General features: G+C 48.7%; 1 protein-coding gene across 2 annotated transcripts in view; it reads right to left on the bottom strand.

Annotated features, from left to right (window-relative positions):
* The window catches only part of grid1b (glutamate receptor, ionotropic, delta 1b), a 621,235-nt gene that overhangs the window by 11,915 nt on the left and 586,978 nt on the right, over positions 1–22,342 (bottom strand). For both annotated transcript variants that reach the window (XM_080873797.1, XM_080873798.1), the window contains exons 14-16: positions 16,881–17,076; positions 12,869–13,035; positions 659–899 (exon numbers count right to left, since the gene is read on the bottom strand). In XM_080873797.1, the coding sequence (XP_080729923.1) occupies positions 659–899; positions 12,869–13,035; positions 16,881–17,076 (604 nt within the window). The remainder of the gene's footprint in view (positions 1–658; positions 900–12,868; positions 13,036–16,880; positions 17,077–22,342) is intronic.

Here is a 22,342-nt window from a genome sequence, read left to right as displayed (position 1 = left end):
ACAACTTTTTCTTTCCATGCTAAAAACTCCGTAAGTGTCCTTCTCTGCCTCAGCAAGCTCCCACCCTCTCCTGCTAATTATAATCTCTTTTAACAACCCCTGGGTGCAGAAAATTACCAAAGCCTTACCACACAAAATGAGTTTATAGCAATAATTCAATACCGAGCCCTTGAATGCTACAGAGCCGCTGCTGTGGGAATTAATCATTAAAGTCTGCGGGTGCTTCCACGCTGGGATTTGATCCCTGGCTGGCTGAGCTAATTCGGCACCGCTTGCTCGTAAGGCCTCGTCGTTTTATGAGCATATTAGTAAAGGTAATGGTGAGGCGGAGTGTGCCCTGGTAGTTGGGGACAGGGTGGGTGGGGAGCGATGCACGGGTAAAATAAAAACATGAAGGGGGTGTAGTAATAATAAGGAGAAGAGACCAAATTTGATTTCAGTCAGCGGCACAGAGCACATCTACCTACTCTGCCCTGCCTCCCGCCCTCTGTCCCCCAGCTCTCCGACACTAGACTGACTCCTAAACCTCTCTCCTCTACAGCTGGGTGTACTGGAGCTCCACTAAGTCGGGGCTCGCGTCTGCGGCTGGATCCTTAAAGTAGAGTGTGGCAGTGTCTTCCCCCCGCTGGCCCGTCCGCCGGGCCCTGTGCTCGGTCACCTCTTTGGGCTGCTCCTGGCGGCAGTGGTTGCTGTTCCACCAAGCCTCCAGCCCAGCCACCAGGCAGGCCAGCAGCAGGCCCGCGGCCAAGATGCAGAAGATGCCGGCGAAGCTGTGCAGCTTGAGGGAGCGGCCATCGGGGTGGGCGCTGGCGTGGCTGCTGAGGTCGCAGCGGCCGGCGCGGGGCCACCACTTCTGCTTCATGATGTCCAGGTCGCCTTTCTCCTGCAGCTCCAAGATCCTGGAAGAAGAGACGAGAGCAGCAGGTGAGACGCAGAGAACACCAATTAATCCTTCTTACCCGAAGGCAACAAGAACAGTCTGCGACCCTCGGGCGGGATGTCGCGCTCGCTGCTATGTCACACAGTCTTACTGCGGCGTCTCCTCTGCACACGCAGCAGAGTCGCAGTCGCTCTGCAGCGCCTAATAAATCCCAGCCTACCGTGAGAACGCACCTCAACGTCTTACTTTGTCCAGCTCAGATAAATACAAGCGATTCTCCTGATTCTCCAGCTTTTATTTACATGAAGTGTGAGATGTGCCGAAGCACGGCCGACCAAAGGTGTCCGCTTAACACCGATTTCCTGCTTTCCAAAGACAAATACATCCAAACACACGTTTGTGGACGAAAATGTGTTTCTTTTTGTCTTTGCTGGCAAACAAACTACAAAGAAATAAAAGCTGGTGTTGACATTTCCAACCCGTTCTAGCTTCCTTCATGCTGTTAGATCTCCCGCTGCTGATGCACGGCGTCTGAAAACAGAACGACACAGGAGCGAGCGACCCACCGACACGTGTGCACCGATCACGCCTGCTCCTTACAACAAGAACATACAGTCAGGATCCAAAGTTTACGATCACCTGAAAAATGGCAACAATCACATTTTGCATGGTTGGATCTTAACGAGGTTCCAAGTAGAGCTTCAACCTGCGACAAGAAGAAACCGACAATGTTCAAAAAAGGAAACTTTTTTTGCCTTTGCCATCAGAACGTGGTGACGGTGTGACTACCTGACAGAAAATGACAATAAATCCACATTTTTGGCCTTTAAGCACGTTCAGCCTGTTTCAGTTTAAGTGTTGCTCTCAATAAATCGCAGGCTCAAAAAAACCTCCCATTTCTTCTTGTTGCATGTTGAAGCTCGACTCTGAGCTTTGTTAAGATCCAACCATGCAAAATATGAGTTTTGGCCATTTTTCAGGTGGTCTTAAGCTTTTTTTTATCAGGGCTGTATTAGTAACGTTACACTTTGCACTGATAACAAAGAAAGTGTAGAAGGTACAACAGTTCAGACTGAGTCAAAGCAACAAAGAAGAAATAACAGGACAGAGGGAAAGTGCACAGACTGAGCTTTAAGGATGCTGTAAAGGAAGCACAGCCTCTGAAGGGGACGCCCCCCGTCAGCCACTGTCAAACAAAACTAAATATAACAAATGTAATCACATTCATCTCTTTCACTTTGTCAGGTGCGCTTTCATAAGATGTAACTGTCTAAGCATCAGTGTGTGTTTTTAAATCCTCCCCTCTCGTTACGGTCGGAGCCTGTCGATGCTCTCGGCTGTTCTCGGTATCCCATCGTCCTTCATCTCCGTTCGACCTCGCGCCCTCTTTACTCAGGAACACGTCCTGTTTCTGAAGTCATGGGAAAACTGGCCTGCAGGCCTGTGAACTGCTGTACAAGACTCCGCAGGCTCTGAATAGACACATTTTCAGCTGAGAGAAGCATCGATTTTTTTCCCATTAAGATCTGATGAAGTAGATCTGATCTGCAGAGGCAGTTTTTACACTTGGAACAAATTAAAGCTGATGATTCAAAACTAGAAAAAGCATCACAGCGAGCAGCTGCGCGTCCGCGTGGCCCAGTTTACCTCACGACATCAACCTACGACGTGAAGAAGAACAGACAGTTCGGAGAAGGCCGAGACTTTCTCGCTCTAATTATTTAAATTTGCCAAAAAATCCCACAATAGGCCTGCGATGTACCACGGTACGGAGCGATGTACCACGGTACGGAGCGATGTACCACGGTACGGAGCGATGTACCTCGGCTCATCACGGCTGTAATTTTGAAATGAGATTGTGAACCATCGAATTCAACGCGACGGGGATTTCGCCGTCGTTGAAAAATAATCACGGCGCATCAATCGTAAGCTTCTGCACTGAGCTCCTTTCCCCCGCTGAGGCTGAATGCAGGTGATGATTTGTGGCTTCATCCTTTCAGCACAGCAGCTGGATTTATTTGTTGTTCCGCCCACGATGACTCAACAGTTTGAAACCAACCAAAGAGCAGAGAATAAGGTCTTTGACGTGACCGCCGTCGTAGGGATCATGTGACAGTGGGGAGATAATATTTCATCTCCTGCTGAACGTCCAAAGAGCCTCTAAGTTTAATGGTAGTTTTATTTTAATGGAGAGACAGAATATCAACCAAGAGTCCAGAAAAATGTGTTACGTAAAAGTTATAACCTGATGCGTATGTGACGGAGCGACCCACAGATTAGCCGAGTGCTCACGTGAGTTACAGTCAATCAGTTGGAAACACTCCTGATATTGTCTCGTCGTTTATGAAGCACGACAGAATCGCTTTCTTCCGAAGTCCAACGAGCTGTTAAAGGACGTGAGGGAGAAGATGCAGACCTGCACAAGGCTGGAATAAACTACAAGACCATCAGCAGGAAGCCTGGTGAGAAGGTGACAGCTGTTGGGGTCAGACGCTCTGGGTCTGGAGTAGGGCTGCCAGGATTAGTCGACTATCAGAATCGTCGACGACTGATTTAATAGTCGACGCGTCGTTTGAAGCTTTGTAAGATCCCAAAAGACGCAGGAATAAGTAGCAGGATTTAAGAGTGTAATAACGGACTGAAACAGAAGATGGCAGCACTGCATGTACAAGGATGCCAGCTGCCGTTAAACCCCGAAGAAGAAGAATCTGTGTCCCAGAATTCATAGCGCGGCCCAGCTCAGTTTCCAACAATGGCGGCAGCTAGTTAGTTTTAATATTACTCTTATTATTCTTTCTGGGTCACAAAATAAACCTTTAACATATTTTCAGGCGAGAATGTAGCTGTGTAAACCTCAAATATCTGCTCAGTTTATCAGGACACCACATATTTTCAAAAGCGCTCTGACGTTTTCGGAGACGTCTGTTACCCACTAGCTCGATAGCGAGCCGGGGGCTAGGTCACTAGAGCCGTGAGAACACCGGACTCCCGGCAAATCGTTTTCAAACCCACCGCCGTCTTTCGCTACTCAGGTTAAATATATATGAGTCACTTAGATAACTTAAAATGTTATTGTTTGGCTTTTTTTGTATTTTATTTGTTCCTGAGTAAATCAGTTTGTCTGAGATTAAAGTTATAGTTTTTACACAGCTGAATAAACGTCAAGCAGACAGCTGATTATCAGAAGTGTGAGATGCTGGAGAATTTACTCCGGTGTCCTGTTATATTTTAGATAGCAAGGAGTTTATTAAACTTCACCGAAACAATCTGCAAATTTCACCTTAAACACTTAAAGCTGTAAGCTAATGATAGTTATATAAGAGCAGATGCTGCTGGTGCAATAAGCTGTAGTTTTACGTCCAATGGATGATGATCTGATTAGTCGACTAATCGCAAAAATAATCAGTGCGTAGTCGACTATCAAAATAATCATTTGTGGCAGCGCTAGTCTGGAGCTCCGTTCGAGATCTCAGTTCATGGGATCACGAGAGAAGTTTTGGATCAGAATAAATCTACATGGTAGGAGCTTGATTGAACACACTGCACCTTTCTGTTAGGGGTACAGGACACCACATTGAGGGGACGTAGGGTAAAATCTCAGAGAAGAATCTCCTTCTCTCAGCCAGAACACTGAAGTGGCGTGGTGTATGGATCCTCCATCATGACAATGACCCAAACAAAGCACATTAAGATACGGAGTGGTCTCGCCAGTCCCCAGACCTCAGACTGTGCATGGGGCCGAAGCTTCAAGGGTTCAGAGTTTTCCTACAGCAAAATATGTTTTTCCTGAGTCTTTGGTTGAGATCTGCGCTAAAATAAATGTAACTCAGCAGAGACTGTTCATTTCTTTGAGAGAGACGGGATCAAATCAGCATTTATCCAACATAAAGCGCCCTGACTGTCGTTGTGATTCGATGCGGCTGAAAATAAATCATTTATTCTTCAAACTCTGATTTAGCTGAATATCGTTGCCCAGTCAGTGGAGAGGCCGACTTCTGTGACAGGAAGATGTCCAGCCTTCCTCCTCTCACGCCCAACCGGTCGCTGCAGACGGCTTCCCCTTCCCTGAGCCTACTTCCTGTTAAACAGGAGTTTTTCTGTCCCACTGACGCCAAAGCGCTCGCTCACAGGAGGCAGTTTGATTGTTGGGCCGTTGTCTGTATTGTTGTTGGGTCCTTAACCTCACAACATAAAGGGTCTTGAGGTGACTCTTGCTGCATTTTGGCGTTGGATGAATAAATCTGATGAAAAGTTCATATTAATGAGTTTCTCAGCATTTTGTGTGGAAATAAGAGCGCCAGCGTATCCCAGCAACCAGGAGCACGGATCCTCTGGAAACCTGGAACATGTGGCTGGGTACGTGAACGTGTTCACATGGCTACGCGTCCTGTACAAAGACCTGGTGGCAGTTTCAGCCAGCAGGCCTGGTGCTGTTGTTCATTTATGTAGTTAATTAAGCAACTCTGCCATGACCACAGAAGTCCAAACCACTTTCAGCTACAGTACAATCAGAGCCCAATTTGCTATATTTAATCTGCTCAGCTCAGCGTGAACATGCTGAAGGTCAGAGCGCCGGCGTTTCCATCTGTACCCCCCCGAAACAGCCCGAGGACAAAATAGTTTCACAGCACAAATGAGCAGCAGAAGCAACAAAGTCTGCAAAGGTTATTAATGGCAGGATTATCACATGAGGTAATACAGCAGTTATGGGACGAGGTATTAAAATGATGGTTGGAAATGTGGAGATAATGGTTTTTGTGCTGAACAATAGCTCTGCTCTCAATTTAACACCCGAGCACATTATTCCTACACGTCCCCGAGCGCCGTGCTGCCGGGGCGCCTCGGGCTGTCGGATGCTTGCTGAGCCGGGCGGGAAGGAGCGTTTTGTCTCCGTTCGGGGCGCAAATTAATCCCTAAATAAACACCTTTAATTAAGGAGGAGGTGCGAGGAACAGAGGGAGGAGGAGTAAAAGGTGACGCCATGATGGAGAAGCTGGAAACACAAGACGAACAAAAGCAGGACGACAATCATGCAAATCCAGCTCCTTTCACAGACTCGCGCCTCAGATCTCCTGCAGACTGAGGCCAGAGGAGGTGATGAGGCCCAATCAAAACCTACTTTAACTCTTTTTGCTGCTCGTTGAGGATTGAATACGAGCATCGGCATCGCTCTCATATCCCAGAGTAAAATATTAAAACACTGCTAAACCCTGAAGTTTAAGAGTGACGACGCGGGTTTGCTGCAGGTCTGCAGACACACATCAACTGAACTGTCCGAAGCTTCACAGCTGATGGTTGGTGTCAGTGGATACTCCAGGTTGTGGTAGCCTCAGTAAGCTGTACAGTAAGCTGATGCACAGCGAGTCGCCTCGTTGTGGAAGCAGGTCTGAAATAGGATGGACACCGCTCAGGTCAGAAAGGAGAAGCGAGGGTACGCCCTCCAGGAGTCGTCCAAGGGGAAAGAGCTAGCCGAGAGAACTCGGTGGATGGACGCATGAGGATGTGACTGAGAGGATTCATCCTCTGTGAAATCATGAGTGGAACTTGAGCTGCTGGGTACGATCATTTTCCATCCGCAGATTCCTCTCCTGAAACATTTGGACTTCCTAGATTTGCTCTAATCTGGTCATTGTTGTGTTTTATGGTAAAGTCAGAAAAATGTTAACATGAAGTTACTGACTTCTCCCCATCCAACACAGACCTCTGCTGCTGTCAGACTGAGGAGGTGTTGTGTGGTACCTCCATTACTGCGAGAGGCTCTCTGCATGTAACTGTGGGGGAGACTCACACATGCTGGCTATCACCCCCAAACATCTTGTTAAGCTTTAATACAGGACGGTTATCCGCAGGCAGAGGAGGAAATCCCATCCATGCGCACTTCGATCCGGCTTACTGAGACTCACAGTAAAGCAGCTGCTAGAAAATGTGCGGCGGTCAGAATCACGTGGCTCTTTAAGCATTTCTGCTCAAAGGAAAAACATTAAAAACAAACGTGCACAAACGAGTTTTTCCCTGCTGCTCCTTCGCCCATCAAACATTGTTGTAACTGGACATCAGCTTTCTCTTGGAGCAGCTTCCTGCTGAGGGTCACCTCTCAGCCGGTTCTTACAATGACCCGAGGCAGATTAAACTTGGATTCATCTGATTTACTATTGAACTGTGCAGGTGTTCCCTGGATTTCAATGGCTGTGCTGTGTTATCCTGTCCTGTGGTCGCTCTTCGGTGACAAAGCGGACAGTCTCAAAGCTTTAAAGAGAAACGGGATTAGCCCGCTGCGTGAACACGACCTGAGAGGATGAGGAAGCAGAGAGCAAAGGATGAAGAAGACAAGATAGGAGGAGGCATAGTTGACATTTCATGGAGTCGGGCCCCGGGCGGCCCTCCCACGCTGCCTCTAACGCAGCCTGAAGAAGCCATTTCCCCTTTTCTGTGGTGATGAAGCACTCGCAGCACAGCGGTGCTGCTGCTAATGCTTTGTGTTAAAATCTCTATTAACGCTCACAGCGGCTGTTTGTGGCTTCCTGTTTGTCGCAGGATTACACAGAGAGTCACGGCTGCTCCCAAACTTCACGCGGTCGGTTCAGACGCTTTCAGAGCGGCTCCTCGGACTCCAGCTGCTTTCATTCCCCACGCCAAATCACAGAGCGTGCACACCTGGGAGGCAGGTGAGGAGGCCTGCTGCGACACAGACGAGAGGTTTCATTGAAGTCAGCCGGCGGTTGGACCTAACTCAGATTCTTTAATATGAATTAAGTCGTTCCCTGTGACACTCCCGGGTCCGTGACAGTTGGAGGGGAAACGTCTAACGGTTTGAATTCACCACCTGTCCGGCTGGCCTGTCCACTTTCATTTGCCGGTTAAATAAAGTTAAGAAAAGTCTGGAAGAAACCATCGTGAGCTCTGCTGTGCTTTGTGCTGCTACTGATCTCATACTTGACCCACCAGATGTGTGCTGGTGCTCACAGCACGGATAATGTGGTTCGAGTTAGCAGTGGATGTTAACAAAGAGCCAAAACCAAAGTTAAAGGAATGTGTTTAAATCCGAGTGCAGCATCGAGCCCGTTAAACTCCTGGGATATTGATCCGGTCAGTTAAGGAGCATGAGGTGATACCTGGACCTTCCAGAGTTTCCACAGGTAGTCCAACTCCTCCAGGGTGGCACATCGAGGTTTGCTGTGTCTCCCAGGACCGTCTCCAGATCCTGGAGGAGACTCCAGGAGACGGCCAGTTACTGTAGGAGAGCTGAACAGGGCCCACCAAGAGGACCGGGATCTGCTCCTCTGTGCCGGAGCAGAGGAGGGATGGGCTCTTCTAATGCGTGCGAGCTGCAAACCTCCAGCAGGCCAGTGCAGAACGCTGAGATGTGGAACGCTGTACACGCTGTGGATAATATTACCATCACTGCAACTCGATGACTGTTTACCTGAATCTGGAGGCAGCCGTCAGACACTGACTCAGGCTAACAGGCTACAAACAGCTGTCAGCTTCCAGGATCCACTGACGTCTGTGCGCATTCAAGGATTTTCACACAGTGTAAAACCACACGTCTCCTACAGCAGGGTCAAAGGGCATCTTGTGCATAAGGTTAGACACGAGCACTCTGGAGTGAGGCTCTCGCACAGCGGGGAAAGGGCTTTGACCGCATTCGCACACACTCAGTGCTGCAGGGGAGGCGGAGCTTATTTGTGCTATAAAAACTTCAGATTGTTTTCTGAGTCGCGACCAATCATCCCTCACCGTCGACCTGGTTTTGTCTCAGCCTCTGTTTCACGTTTGGAGACAGCTTCAAGGATAAATCTCGTCGTAGGTTTTATTAAAATTCTGGACCTGCAGACTCAGCGGCAGACGGGTGTTTTCTGTCCACCTGCTCCACTTTTACCTCAGTATTAACGACCTGTTTCCTGGAAGGACGTGTGAAGCTCTCAAACCCCACGAAAACTAGCTTCCTATGTTTGGCGGCCACTTTGTCGACGTGGGTCACCTCTTACATCAGCTTCCTTCCTCTTCGTTCTCGGAGCCGATCGATACGAGACGGATGAGAAAGTTTTGAGTTTTCGGGCGCTCGGTGTTAATTTCATGATGTAATAATGTGGAGATTTACTAAATGATCTACGAGGTGTTTAAACTCGCTCTGGGATCAATTTGCGTTTGGGGCTCTCGGCCTCGCTCGTTTCATCTGGAGGGAAGATTGAATTTCCTCAAAATTCGCAGCCCGTGTTGAGACATCTGCCTCGCAAAATCGAGTGAGTAATTAGCACGCGGCCTTCTGTTTACACATAATAATCCCATTTGCTTCACAACGCTGCCCTTAATACGGGCTCGTTTCATGTGAGCTTAATTGACTTTAGCGCCGAGCGCGGTTATTGATTTAATGGCGAGCAAAGTCTGCCTGCAGGAGGTGTTCCTCACCTCGCGCTGCAGCACTTCTCCAACTTTCAAACACCTGCACTCCTCCGTGAAGTTTCAGATTAGTCGGCGTGACACCGATTCATCCTCCAGTCAAAGTGTCGCCTCGTTAGCGTACGTTTAAAAGCAGCCTGCCGTAATTGGCTCAGACGGCGCCGCTGTGAGGACTCTTCACTCACATCGGAGGATTTACAGGAAGATAATGAAGCCTTAATGTCAGCAAAGGGGATCAAACTCCTGACAAAAGCCTCCAGCCTTCATCATTAACTCCTCCTCAGGCTCACATTCGCTGCACAAAACACAAGCTTTTATTCAAAGCGCTGCCGCGCAGTCGCGCCTCCGACTGTCGTTTAAGGCTCAAACTCAGAGCGACGCCATCGCGCCCCGGCGATCGTGTTTACAGCCTCCGTGGAAACAGAAACATCATCGGAAAGCGAGAGAGCCCGTGTTTTCAGCACGTACGCGTTATCTGCTTTATGAACCCATATCTATTTTAAATAAAGCTTCCTACACTGGCGGCGCTGAGCGTGGGCGCCGTGCACCTGGACCGATCAAACGTGGAGAAACTGCAGATGTAACATTTACATCACAGCAGCTCAGATCTGCACTTTTTTATTGAAACAAGCACAGAAAAATGTTTGAGCCTCCCGGGATGAGGTCGGATGGGTCAGACATCGGAGCGGGCGTTCACATTTCCACGTGATGCAGTGTGGACATCTGGACCAACGCCACGTGCTCTGCCCTCACGAACCTCTGTTTGTGCACCTCTTGATTTCTGTAATCCAACACCAATGGGGTGAGCATAATGTTCCCTAAAGTCAGTACACAAAGAGTGGTGTGTAGTTGCACCAACAAACTGATGCATCCTCATAAACTTATAATTAATGTAATTAAACCTCCAGAGCAGGTTTGTTGTTTGTGGAAGCCGCCATGTTCCCCGCCATATTTGAATGCAGTGACTGGACTCCGCCTTCTGACTGATTGTGTGGCTGGAGACACACATGTGGAAGGAGAAGCTGGAGGCGTATCTAAACTCTGGTATTAAAGATATGAAGGAGACGCCACCGAGCATCCTCTTCCTCCTCATTTACTCCCGATATTGTCACATGTGACGCTCACATGTCACATGTCCGGACAGCTGGCAACAACAACAGCTGGTTATAGGCTAACATCAATCCAGCTGACGTTAGGCTCACGTTATCACAATGTCAGCAGACCCATCAGATCATTCGCTCCCACCTGAACACGGGGAACACATTACTGCAGGAATTAGACCGCTCCACATCACAATGAAACACGTTTCAGTCGCTGTACAGCTGGACTGCACTCTGCACCTCCGACAGTCATTCACTGCGGCTCGGCCTGCTCGGGCAGATATTAGCCTGAACATCTTCTGTGAGCTGTTTTAACCCTTTAAAGCCCACCACAGAACCAAGTCTGCAGAGCTGATCTCTTTTACTTTTACCTGCTGTAGTGCCATCTTTGGGAGCATGTCAAGTTGTTATACGTCAATACAACAGCTATATCCCAAATTTTAATAACATGCATGCATTAAGTCCATAGTAATTACATAAATTGCACAAAAGTGCAATAAACTACAAAATACTTTTAGTTTTTTTACTTGTGAAGTTTCAGATGTTGTCCCTCAAAACTGTAAAGGCAAAAAAGTTGCACAAAATAGTTTGCAAGCACAGGAAATTTACAGGAAAAACAAAATAAATATTATTGTGCACGATTTGCACAAAAAACAGCATCAAAATAAACGATTTCCAGCAGTGCAGTTTGAGTTCTGAGTCTCCCAGAAACTACACAGAAAGGCACCAAGTCAGACACGACTCCAGTAAACAGCAGGAGACCTTTGAAAGGCCCTGTAGGGGAAAAACTACATGGAAAATGACATCACTTCCTGTCTTGGCAGGTAATAGCAGACATGTGATAGCTATGAACAGCTGATCGGATCTGCAACGCGTGTTTCTGGATTTAAATGTTTTTACACCATTAAAGGAACAAGCTGAGTGCACGTTCTGTAAGTCCAACTCCTCTGGTACGCACCTCCACCCTGACTCCACCCTGACTCCTACCACCTCCACCCTGACTCCTGCCACCTCCACCCGGACTCCACCCTGACTCCTACCACCTCCACCCTGACTCCTGCCACCTCCACCCTGACTTCTGCCACCTCCACCCTGACTCCACCCTGACTCCTGCCACCTCCACTCTGACTCCACGTGACTCCTACCACCTCCACCCTGACTCCTGCCACCTCCACCCTGACTTCTGCCACCTCCACCCTGACTCCACCCTGACTCCTACCACCTCCACCCTGACTCCTGCCACCTCCACCCTGACTGCTGCCACCTCCACCCGGACTCCTGCCACCTCCACCCTGACTCCACCCTGACTCCTACCACCTCCACCCTGACTCCACCCTGACTCCTACCACCTCCACCCTGACTCCTGCCACCCTGACTCCTGCCACCTCCACTCTGACTCCACGTGACTCCTACTACCTCCACCCTGACTCCTGCCACCTCCACCCTGACTCCACCCTGACTGCTGCCACCTCCACCCGGACTCCTGCCACCTCCACCCTGACTCCACCCTGACTCCTACCACCTCCACCCTGACTCCACCCTGACTCCTGCCACCTCCACTCTGACTCCACGTGACTCCTACCACCTCCACCCTGACTCCTGCCACCTCCACCCTGACTCCACCCTGACTCCTGCCACCTCCACCCTGACTCCACCCTGACTCCTGCCACCTCCACCCTGACTCCTGCCACCTCCACCCTGACTCCACTCTGACTCCTACCACCTCCATCCTGACTCCACCCTGACTCCTACCACCTCCACCCTGACTCCACCCTGACTCCTGCCACCTCCACCCTGCCTCCTGCCACCTCCACTCTGACTCCACGTGACTCCTACCACCTCCACCCTGACTCCTACCACCTCCACCCTGACTCCTGCCACCTCCACCCTGACTCCACCCTGACTCCTGCCACCTCCACTCTGACTCCACGTGACTCCTACTACCTCCACCCTGACTCCTACCACCTCCACCCTGACCACCCTGACTCCTGCCACCTCCACCCTGACTCCACGTGACTCCTACTACCTCCACCCTGACTCCTACCACCTCCACCCTGACTCCTGCCACCTCCACCCTGACTCCTGCCACCTCCACTCTGACTCCACGTGACTCCTACTACCTCCACCCTGACTCCTACCACCTCCACCCTGACTCCTGCCACCTCCACCCTGACTCCTACCACCTCCACCCTGACTCCACTCTGACTCCTACCACCTCCATCCTGACTCCTGCCACCTCCACCCTGACTCCTGCCACCTCCACCCTGACTCCACCCTGACTCCTACCACCTCCACCCGGACTCCTGCCACCTCCACCCTGACTCCACCCTGACTCCTGCCACCTCCACCCTGACTCCACCCTGACTCCAGCCGACTCCACCCTGACTCCTGCCACCTCCACCCTGACTCCTGCCAGGTAAAGTTCAGCTTTACAGGTGCAGTTTGGGAATAAGGAGGTTTCCCTCCTCCGCAACACGAGCTCACTTACTTCTGTGAGAAGAGGTCTCTGTAGGGGCTGCCGTGCTGCATGGCGATGCCGTAGCCTTTACTGCTCATGCTGCTTCCCGACACGGTGACGGTGCAGTCGTCATCCGTCAGGGCCACGTACTCCAGCACCGCCATGTCCCAGAGGAAGGCGTAGGGACCCTTCTTTGCCTGCAGACACAGAGGAGGGGGAGAGGGGGGGGGGGATATGGTTATTTGATGGTTTCTTATTCGTCATCATCAGCGACTCTCAAATGCCTCCGCTGTTACTGGATTCAGACTTTTCTCCGGCGGCTTCATCCAGAGCAGAGCTAAACCTGAAGTCTGCAGCTGACCCGACACTGTGCACAAGAACACCGACCGTATTTACCCTCAGATCCTGATTCAGTTCCACAGTGACCGTGTCACGTGTGGAAATGCACGCGGCGCCATGGGTATTTATTAACGTCGCTGTCGGCTGGTCTCACGACTGCACAGTCATAAATATTTGATAGTGCCTCAGATATCCACGCTTACAGACTTTTTCTTGGATATATTCTGTCTTGAATACATTTTTTATGTTTGCATTTGTTTTCTTCACTTTGAAATGTTGACACCGAAACAAATTAGCTTATAAATCCTGCAGTGTGATTTCCTCCCCTGCATGCATACATCTCTATAAATAACCTCGTGCAGCTGCAGCTGCGCTCTGTAAATGTGTCTAAGTCTCTTTGTGATGCTAAATACCTGCAGGAGTGTTAGTCAGGCTGGTGTGCTCCTCCCGGCCGGGTGAGGAGATGACAGTAACACAGATACGGGAGCAGCAGCAGGTGGGGTGAAGTGGATGAGGTTGTCGGTGTTTTTTTCACTGTGTCAGCAGATCTGCTGCATCTGCCTCCTTCAACCTGTTCACTATAACTGAAAACTCTGCGCGCTCCTCTTTCTCAGATCCTCCCCGCTGTTACAAACTAATGACGACGTCACGTCTGTCTGATGATCTGCTGCGTGCAGGTGCTGCTGTTAGCTCCGTCCTCTTATTTAAAGAGAGCGGGGAGGGAGGGAGGGGCTTCTCTCTCTCTGAGGAGATGAGGATGTGCACCGTGCTACGCTAGGAGAGGACACAGGGACAGCAGAGGAGACATTCCTCTGAATCAAAGGAGGACGAATCAGGGCACCAAGCACAGACAGACCCCCGACCTGCTCTCACAACCCCGAGAAGAGCTCACAGCTCGTCTGCATTCAGCCAGCGGGACAGCGAATGCTGGGAAGTGACGTCAGGATTTATCTGAAGACTCTCATCCATCCATCAGTAACTTTTACAGGAAGGTTCAGTCTCCAGGCTGACTTACAGGAATCACGCTGCACAATGCATACAAAATATTCCAGGGTTTATTTTTCCAGCCTGATAATCCTGCAGAGGCCAGAAACTTACAAAGCTTACTGCTTCGTCTTAGCCAATCCCTGCACGCCCTCCCGACCCCGCCCTCTCACCGAGCTGTGGCGAAAGCAGGGCTGAGATTGGCCAGAAATAACACGATGTCACTGAGATCTGATGCATTTAAATGCAAATGAGAATTTCAAACTTGTGCCAAAAAGTCGACTTCCTCCTCGATCGCTCTCGTAGTTTAAACATCAGAGCCTAGAGCTGTTTCTTCAGTTAGGCTGAGGCGCTCATGACATGTTCGTCCCCAACGTCCCAAAATATACACGAGTTACTGAAAACATGTATTTAAACATAATATTTCAGATTAATCAGTCTTTTACTATTCTCGGTTTTAGTCAGAGTTCGTCCCGTCGACACTCCAGGTGTTTCTAGTTGTTATTCGGAGCCCGACTCATCGAACGATTCTTCCTCGTCAGACACGGTTTTCTGATTCGTACAAAGATACCTGCAGTACAAAGCTTTCGCTCTACGGTGTGAACAACATGAAGAATTTGAACGTGGAAATTCATTCACGTCACAGTTACTGTAGTTTTATATCTGTCATCAGTTTTTATTCATGAGAAATGTTTGAGTTTCATTCAATCTAAGATTTAAGATGATTAGAGTTCATATTGCAGCACAAACACTCGGCTCACGCTGGTGCAGACATCCCAGCAAAGCGAGCGCTGTGTCTGCACATAACACAGTTTGGCAAAGAACCAGCTTTATATGTCTTTAGGCTCTTAGCTGCTTATTTACAAACCACATCATTTGTTCCCATTTCTGTAGTTTATCTATGAGAAATGTCAAAGACAACTCAGTTTGACAGGAAAAACGTTCGTTTGTTTTTCCAGCTCAGATCCAGGATTTGACAAACGCGCTCCAGATCATTCAGTCCCTGCGGTCACCTCAGTTCATGGAAAGCTTCGGAGTCGACACTGATCAAAGCTGAGGACGTCCTGGTTATGAAGAGTCATGTATGAGGTCGTCTTACAGTTTGCACTGGTGCCTAAAAGTCCTGTGACTGCAGCTTCTGGATGTGAGTCTCAAGCAGCGTGTGGGAGGAAGCAGTCGACAATAGCAATAAAACTGATTAGAGAGTGTGTGTGTGTGTGTGTGTGTGTGTGTGTGTGTGTGTGTGTGTGTGTGTGTGTGTGTGTGTGACTGTGGGGAGAAACCGTCAAAGAATCTGTGGGGATGTTTATCATGCAAATGGCTGAATAATGGATGCGCTCGGAGACGATTTGTCTTTGACGCTAATTTGTCATCGGCTTTTTGGGAGATCTATGAGCACAACAGTGTAGAGCAGAGAAACACCACCTCTCTCACACACACACACACACACACACACACGCACACACACACACACACACACACACACACACACACACACACACACACACACACACACACACACACTAATTGGGATATTGTGAAACTGCTGTTGAAATTAAGTAATGGGTAAACAGAGGAGTGTCTTTGCATGCGGCCTGCTGGGAATAACGCAGGAGGAGCGTGTGCTTCTGTTTTCACCATTATTGATATGCGTGCATCAATATAACACACAAATGGTGTTCTTGGAGGAACGAGTGCTGCAGGGTTTACTGCAAAAAAGGGGAAATAGCATGAAAGAGTTCAGCTGCTCAGCCCTTCATTAGAAAGGGGGAAACTTTGAGCACGACTTCCTGTTACTTTTACCTGGAGGTTGGGACTGCGCTCTGGAGAGGACGCGGACCCCTCCAATCTGAAGTTGCCCCTGATGAGAAGTGCAGATGTGAGTATACGTGTATCACCTCTGCTCGAGGGACGGACCCCGACTGCCATTTGTGCTTCTACCAAACAACAGGTCGGAGCACTCGGCCTTCCTCGGGCCCCTGAGGGGAGAGTGTCCTATTAAGAGACCCCACTGTCCTGCAGTGAGACCTGCAGGGCTGTGACTGGGAGGAACAGCCTGTCAGATCTGAAGCTGAGTGTTGGTCTGTTATTTGTCCATAACAAGCATCACACCAAGCACATGTGACACGAGCACAGCCCACTTTGTAATCCCTTCATCCGATCTGTGGCCTCTTTGGACACTCAGCAAAGAGAGGCGCTTTCAGCTTGAGTTAAAACAGGTGGGGTAGGATGCTGGGACCATCTGGATCTGGTCTCCCAGAGAAACCGGGGACATTTGGTCCAGTTAGCGGCTACAGCTGCCCGTGGCACTATGGACCTGTCCATCAAAGAGGCAAACGTAACAGGAACGCCCCCTTATTTCCCACAGACCCACCTGTCTGGCTGGATAAGGATTTTTACAGGATACACTTCAGGTTATCCAGGTTTGTGTTTCCTCCCAGGCTCAAGATTTCACATGTCAGGTGAATATTGTAACTACTACAGCAAGCCAGTGTTGAACACAGCTGTTCTCAGCTGACTCGGACATTTGATCTGGGTTTTCATTGGAGGCCGCTGGTGTTTGACCCCTGCTCTCCCACTAACTCTGCATGCTTCCACTGCACGTCAGTGATTTATGAGATATTTATTTTTGCTGCATCTGCAGGCCAAACCATGGATGTTAGAACCAAAGCTGATGATTTTACTCTATTACAATCACACACCAGCACCTCTGCGGTACCTTGCGTATTCCCTCTGACGGGCTGGACACGGAGTAATCCATGCCGTTGTTCTTGCTGATGGTCCTCCACAGCTCTGAGTAGGTGCTGTCCTGCTCCAGAGGGTTGGTGCCTTTGTTCCTGAAGTAGTCGTAGACCGCCGAGTCCCTCACAGTGCCGTAGTCCACGTCGATCTGCCTCGCCAGGTCCTGGAAAGACCTGGAGGACAGAAATGGAAGGGTTGTTAAAAACAAACTAGGTGAAGGTAAGAGGTGAAGCACAGGTGAAGGACATTAGACTGGAGGAGGCTCGTGTAGGGCCATCTGAGGCTCAGTGCACACATCCAGTTTGCAGCCGTGACCTCAGTCATACAGCAGTCGGAGAGTCCAAAGTAATTACCGATCATAATCATTCACATGTTGTCATGTCATTATATTGTTTGCTTATGCTCATCTCTTCATACCTTTCTAAAGTCTGTCTCTGTGTTTTATTTCTACAGTGTGACAAATTAACTGGAAGTGTATGGATGTCTCCAGACGCCTGGTGTGACGGTGAACTGATTTCAGTGTTTTACAGGTTTGTGGAGACGTGGAGCCTGTGGACACTGAAGAGGTGGGAGACTGGTTGTAATCAAGGACACCGCGAGAAGAGCTGATTCGTTCTTCCATCGCCTTCAGGTGTTTGAGCGGCTCGCAGTTTCTGTCATTTTAATAAGTACAAACAGAGCTCCACATAGTTCAACGGGAACACAAAGACAATTTTAAATCTGCATCAGCAAACCTATGACAAAGAATTCAAATGGAACGCTAAACTTCAGGATGAGGTCCAAAGAGATGTTGTTGCAAGTGAAGGAGGCCTAAAGACCTAAAAGAAAGACCTAAAAGACCACAGGATCCTCTGAACTAAACCTTCACCAAGTCAAACACACTCTCAAAGAGTTCAGAGTCCTTACAAATGGAAATACAGAGTTTACAATGAGGAACATGAAGACATCTGAGAGAAGCAGCCCAGGTCCAGACAGGTGGAACCAAGATCACCAGAATGATGGGACGAGAAAGGCACAGAGAAAGACAGAAAATCTCAGGATCTGAAGTTTACCACATCATCTACCAAACATGGAGGAGGTAGTATGACAGTATGGAGCCCAAACATGTCCCTGATGTCATATCACTGGTTTGCATCAGGTTGGGACCTTTGTAGTTTCTGCTTCACTTGGTAATTTCTTTATGTTTGTATTTATTTTTTCTGTCGAAATATTGTGAAACATGAAAACGTTTTCCAGAGCCACCCAGTGGGCCAAACTGGAGTCTTTGCACGGCTGATTCCAGCCCCTGGGCCTTATGTTTGACATACCTGCTGTAAGCCAGTCGGTTTACTAATGTTTCCATCATAAGACTTCAAAGGGAGGCTCGGTCTGAAGGTGCTGCAGCTAACCTAATGTGGTCCAAACTGAAACAGCTCGATGGCAGACGAGTGTTCGGAGGTTCCCCGCCAGGCTAAAAATACTTTAAACACACTTTCTGCTCAGATGCAGTCACACACTAATTTGTCTGTTTTTGCTTTGTTAAAGTCTGTGAATCGATGTGTTTTGTTCTCTGGAGGAGTCGTCTCGCGCCAACAAGGCCTCGCGCTTCTTTGTTCCTGCTGCGATTGATTCCATCGTGTTGGTTCTGTAATTATGTTTAAACAGTAATGTGTGGAATAAACAGAGGTCAGTGTGGGTCATTGCTGGGACCCCCGCTCCTCCCTGCAGGCTGGGATCTGAGACCACTTCAGACCAAAGAGCGTTGTTTTAAACGAACCGACAGGAAACCGCAGTCTGACGAGTGCGCTCGGTTAAAGTGCCGGCCTCTTCAGCGAGGGGTCAGTGTGTCACCCAGCCGGTGTAAAAGGTGATTTCTGACCTGTGGAGCTGAAGTTATGTCCTGTATTTACACCTTCTTATTTTATGTACAAGTGGGCGGGAGTTTCACTTCCACTTGAAATCTGAGAAACATCCTTCCCTCGTCTGCAGCTTTGGTCCGGACGCCCAAAATGTTACTGTAAATCTGACATTTGTCACTTTCTGCTTGAATGTGTCATGTTCGTTCATATTCTTTAAATGTAACCTCATGCTGGCTCCTCCGTGGCTGATTTAATACGTTTTTGTTTTTAACATACAATCTGACTTAAATGAAATGCTCTTATTGTGAGCAATTTAAAGTAGATTGTTGAGCTCAACACAAAAATTTGCTTCAATTTTATTTATGCAGCACCAAATCACAACAACAGTCACCTCACAGTGCTCTCTATTGTAAGTTAGAGATCGTAACACAGAGAAAACCTCAACGATCAGACGGCCACCTGTGAACAAGCACTTTGGCGACAGTGGGAAGGAAAAACTCCGTTTTCACAGGAAGAAGATCGGGCAGAACCAGGCTCAGGGAGGGAGATGGGACAAAGCCAGCCAACTCATAAGGACTCAGGACAAACAACCAATCAGACGGCAGTGACACTAAACTAATCTGAATAAAGAAGTTTTATTTCAGCTTTGAGGCATTTTCTGCACCGGCTTCATCTCCGAGGCCTCAGTATTGATGACAAAGTTGGAGATGAATCGACGGTTTTAAAATGAAAAGTCTTCTTTATGTTGTGAGTGTGTACTGACCGTTTGGCTTCAGCTTCACACAGCCTGTGGAAATGAAAGTAAATAAAGTCCTGCTGCACATATCAATAATAAATACTCGGATATGACCGGCGGGCGTGAGCATTCACTGTTGTTGTTTGGACCGAAGCAGACGCCGTCTGAGTGAAGGTGAAGTAAACGTTTCCTGAAAGGCAGCGTTTATGATTCGCTGTGCGGTTCGAGGCGTCAACGAGCTAAAAGGGAAACCTGACTTTGTTAAACGATATTTATCATTATTATATTTTACTTTCTGTTCCTCATAACTGTTAATGTCCTGATCTATATTTATAAACAGAGCCTGCTGAGCCTTTGAAATAATAAATCCTTCACAGACACGCGTCGTAAATCTGAGCGAGGACGCGCGTTCACGCGTCGCTGCGTCCACACGCGTCGCTGCGTCCACACGCGCAGCTGCGGGCTTGATGTTTGTCGCTCTGAGAGGAGACCGCTCTGTTGTCTGAGGAGATTTTAAAGGAAGTCTGCATCACGTGCAAATCTGCGAGTGTCAGTAAAAGCAACATTTCAGCATTTAGGCGTCACGCTGTTCAATGAGCCGCCTGTCACGGAGTGACGCCGCCGGCCTGCTGATGGAAATGTCAGCGGGGATTTGATTCCCGGATGAGTAAAGACAGAAGAGGGCGGAGCTGAGCTGATATTAATGGCTGTTTTGAACCTTCAGACAGGAAGTGAGAGATAACGCTCCGCACGCACCGCCCAGATAAACGGCGACGTACCTGAGCTGTGCATTTGTGCCGAGCGTGTCACAAGTGTACTCGTGCATCCTGTGTGTGTGTGTGCAGTGAAGACAAGCTAAACTCCTAAACAGAGTGAGGAGCTGCAGGACTGCTCTTGAACTTCTGGAGTAGCTTTCAACTACTCGCAGTGCAGAAGAATCCAGATTCACTTTTTCTCTGACTGAAGTGAGCCGTTTTACTTCCTGTCTCTTTAAGGACCCCGCCCCTTCCTAAAAGCCCACTTTCTCTTGATTGGCCAGTTTGCTGTGGCCTGCTGAGGGGCCGTCTTCGGTGTTGATGAGCTGCTCGTTTTGTACTGGAAGCCAGATGTGTTGTACGTGTGATGAAGTGCACACACTTCCTGTCAGCACGATGGTTTAACTGGGAACCTTTTCCTGACGTTGTATCAAAATCCTTTGAAATAAAAACTGATTTGAATAAAAATCTGCTTCACTTCAAATGAGTAACGAGAGATTTCAAAGCAGTGATTTCTCCAGTTGTCTAACAGCATTGTGCCACATTAAAGATGACTACAGCTCTCTAAACAATGATTTCAGGCAGGACTGGCTGTGAGTTAAACCTGAATTTTGGACTTTCAGGATTGATCTCCGGATGCAAAGTGAAGGTCGGCCACTGTGAACACCCCGCAGTCCTCCTGCAAAGCCTTCAGACGTCCTGATTAGTGTTTCATCTTCAGTAGCCGTGGCAGCACGGACCCCCGTGTGATCGCCGCCTTGCTCCAGCAGCTAATCGCTGTTCTGATCTGATTGGCTCCGATCGAGCTCGTCCACCTCTGATTGTGTTGTTCGGCCGTGAATGCAGAGCAGCATTAATGGCCACTCCGGATGCCGAACACTCTAAAGGGAAACGGAGCTGCTGAACAACAAGGGCTCGGAGCAGTTGGGTCTTTGAACCTGAAACCTGGGCAGAGCCGCACACAGAGGCGCGATGATGGCCGGTGACGATATAAAAAGAGGCTCCGGACTTTGATGTCGGACCACTCGGGTTTTATCGAGGTGAAGACGACAACAAAAAAAGAGAGAAAAATGAAATATTGCTTTTGATCTGATGCCTGCGGCGCTGGGTGGGAGGCAAACACTCGCCAACGCCGTTGACACCGCTCACGCTTCAGCACTCGAGTGTTTTTGGGTTTCAGTGAGAAAAAAACACATTATCACTGCGGTACAAAGAGCCCGAGTGGAGGCCTCATACCTGACTCCAGTCAGAGAAAAAGGTCGTGATTCTCAGCCTGAGCCCTCCGGGTCGGGGTGCTGATCCAGGGAGCTGAACGAGCTGGGCGGTGAAGTCGTTGACTTAGCGGCCGGTCTGCGAGTTGGGGTTCATCACACTCTGACACACCCTGATACTAAAAAGTATTTACAACATGAGGAAAGTTGTACTTTTGAATATGAAGAGCTGCTCCAGGCTTCTCTTTATGAACTCCAATTTTATTTAAATTTAAATCTGAATTGTGAAGCGAACGAGGTGAAATATCCTGGAGGATCAAACTCAGGCGCAGACTGTTCAACACGCCGTGTCTGCTCAGGCGGGCGGATTTCTTCTGAGTGTGCGGCTCCTGTAAGCGGACACACTCCTGATCTATAAGCCGTCGCTGACCGATCCCATCTCTGCACATTTGCAGAAAAACGTCTGAATCAAAGTCAAATATTTCCCACTTTTGCGACTCTTCTTGTTTTTCCAGGTTGTTTCTGGAAACGAGAGTTTCTGACCCTGTGACGGGTTCGTGTTTGCCTGTTTGTTCAAACAACATGAGTCACGGTGAGCCCTGCTCGCCTGGAACATTAAATTACCGTCAGTCGGTTCGCTGCAATGAAGGGGGTCAGCTTTATCTGTCCAGCTTAAAAGCTGCTCATTAGATGTCTGCAGGAAATTTATTGAGCTGTGCAAAAGTTCTCAGAAAGGTTAAAGAGGCCGAGCAGAAGTTTGAGGAGGTGGAAATCGTTGTTATCACTCAGAGCAGCTTGGTTCCTTTTGGTCATGAAACAAAGACTTCAGTGAATTTTGGTGATGCTCTGTGAACTCAGGACAGTTTATTTCTGTATTTTTGATGTTTGTTTTCTTCACA

This window comes from Rhamphochromis sp. 'chilingali' (assembly GCF_963969265.1).
Source record: "Rhamphochromis sp. 'chilingali' genome assembly, chromosome: 22".
NCBI lineage: Eukaryota > Metazoa > Chordata > Actinopteri > Cichliformes > Cichlidae > Rhamphochromis > Rhamphochromis sp. 'chilingali'.
This window is presented reverse-complemented; position numbering and strand designations above follow the sequence as displayed.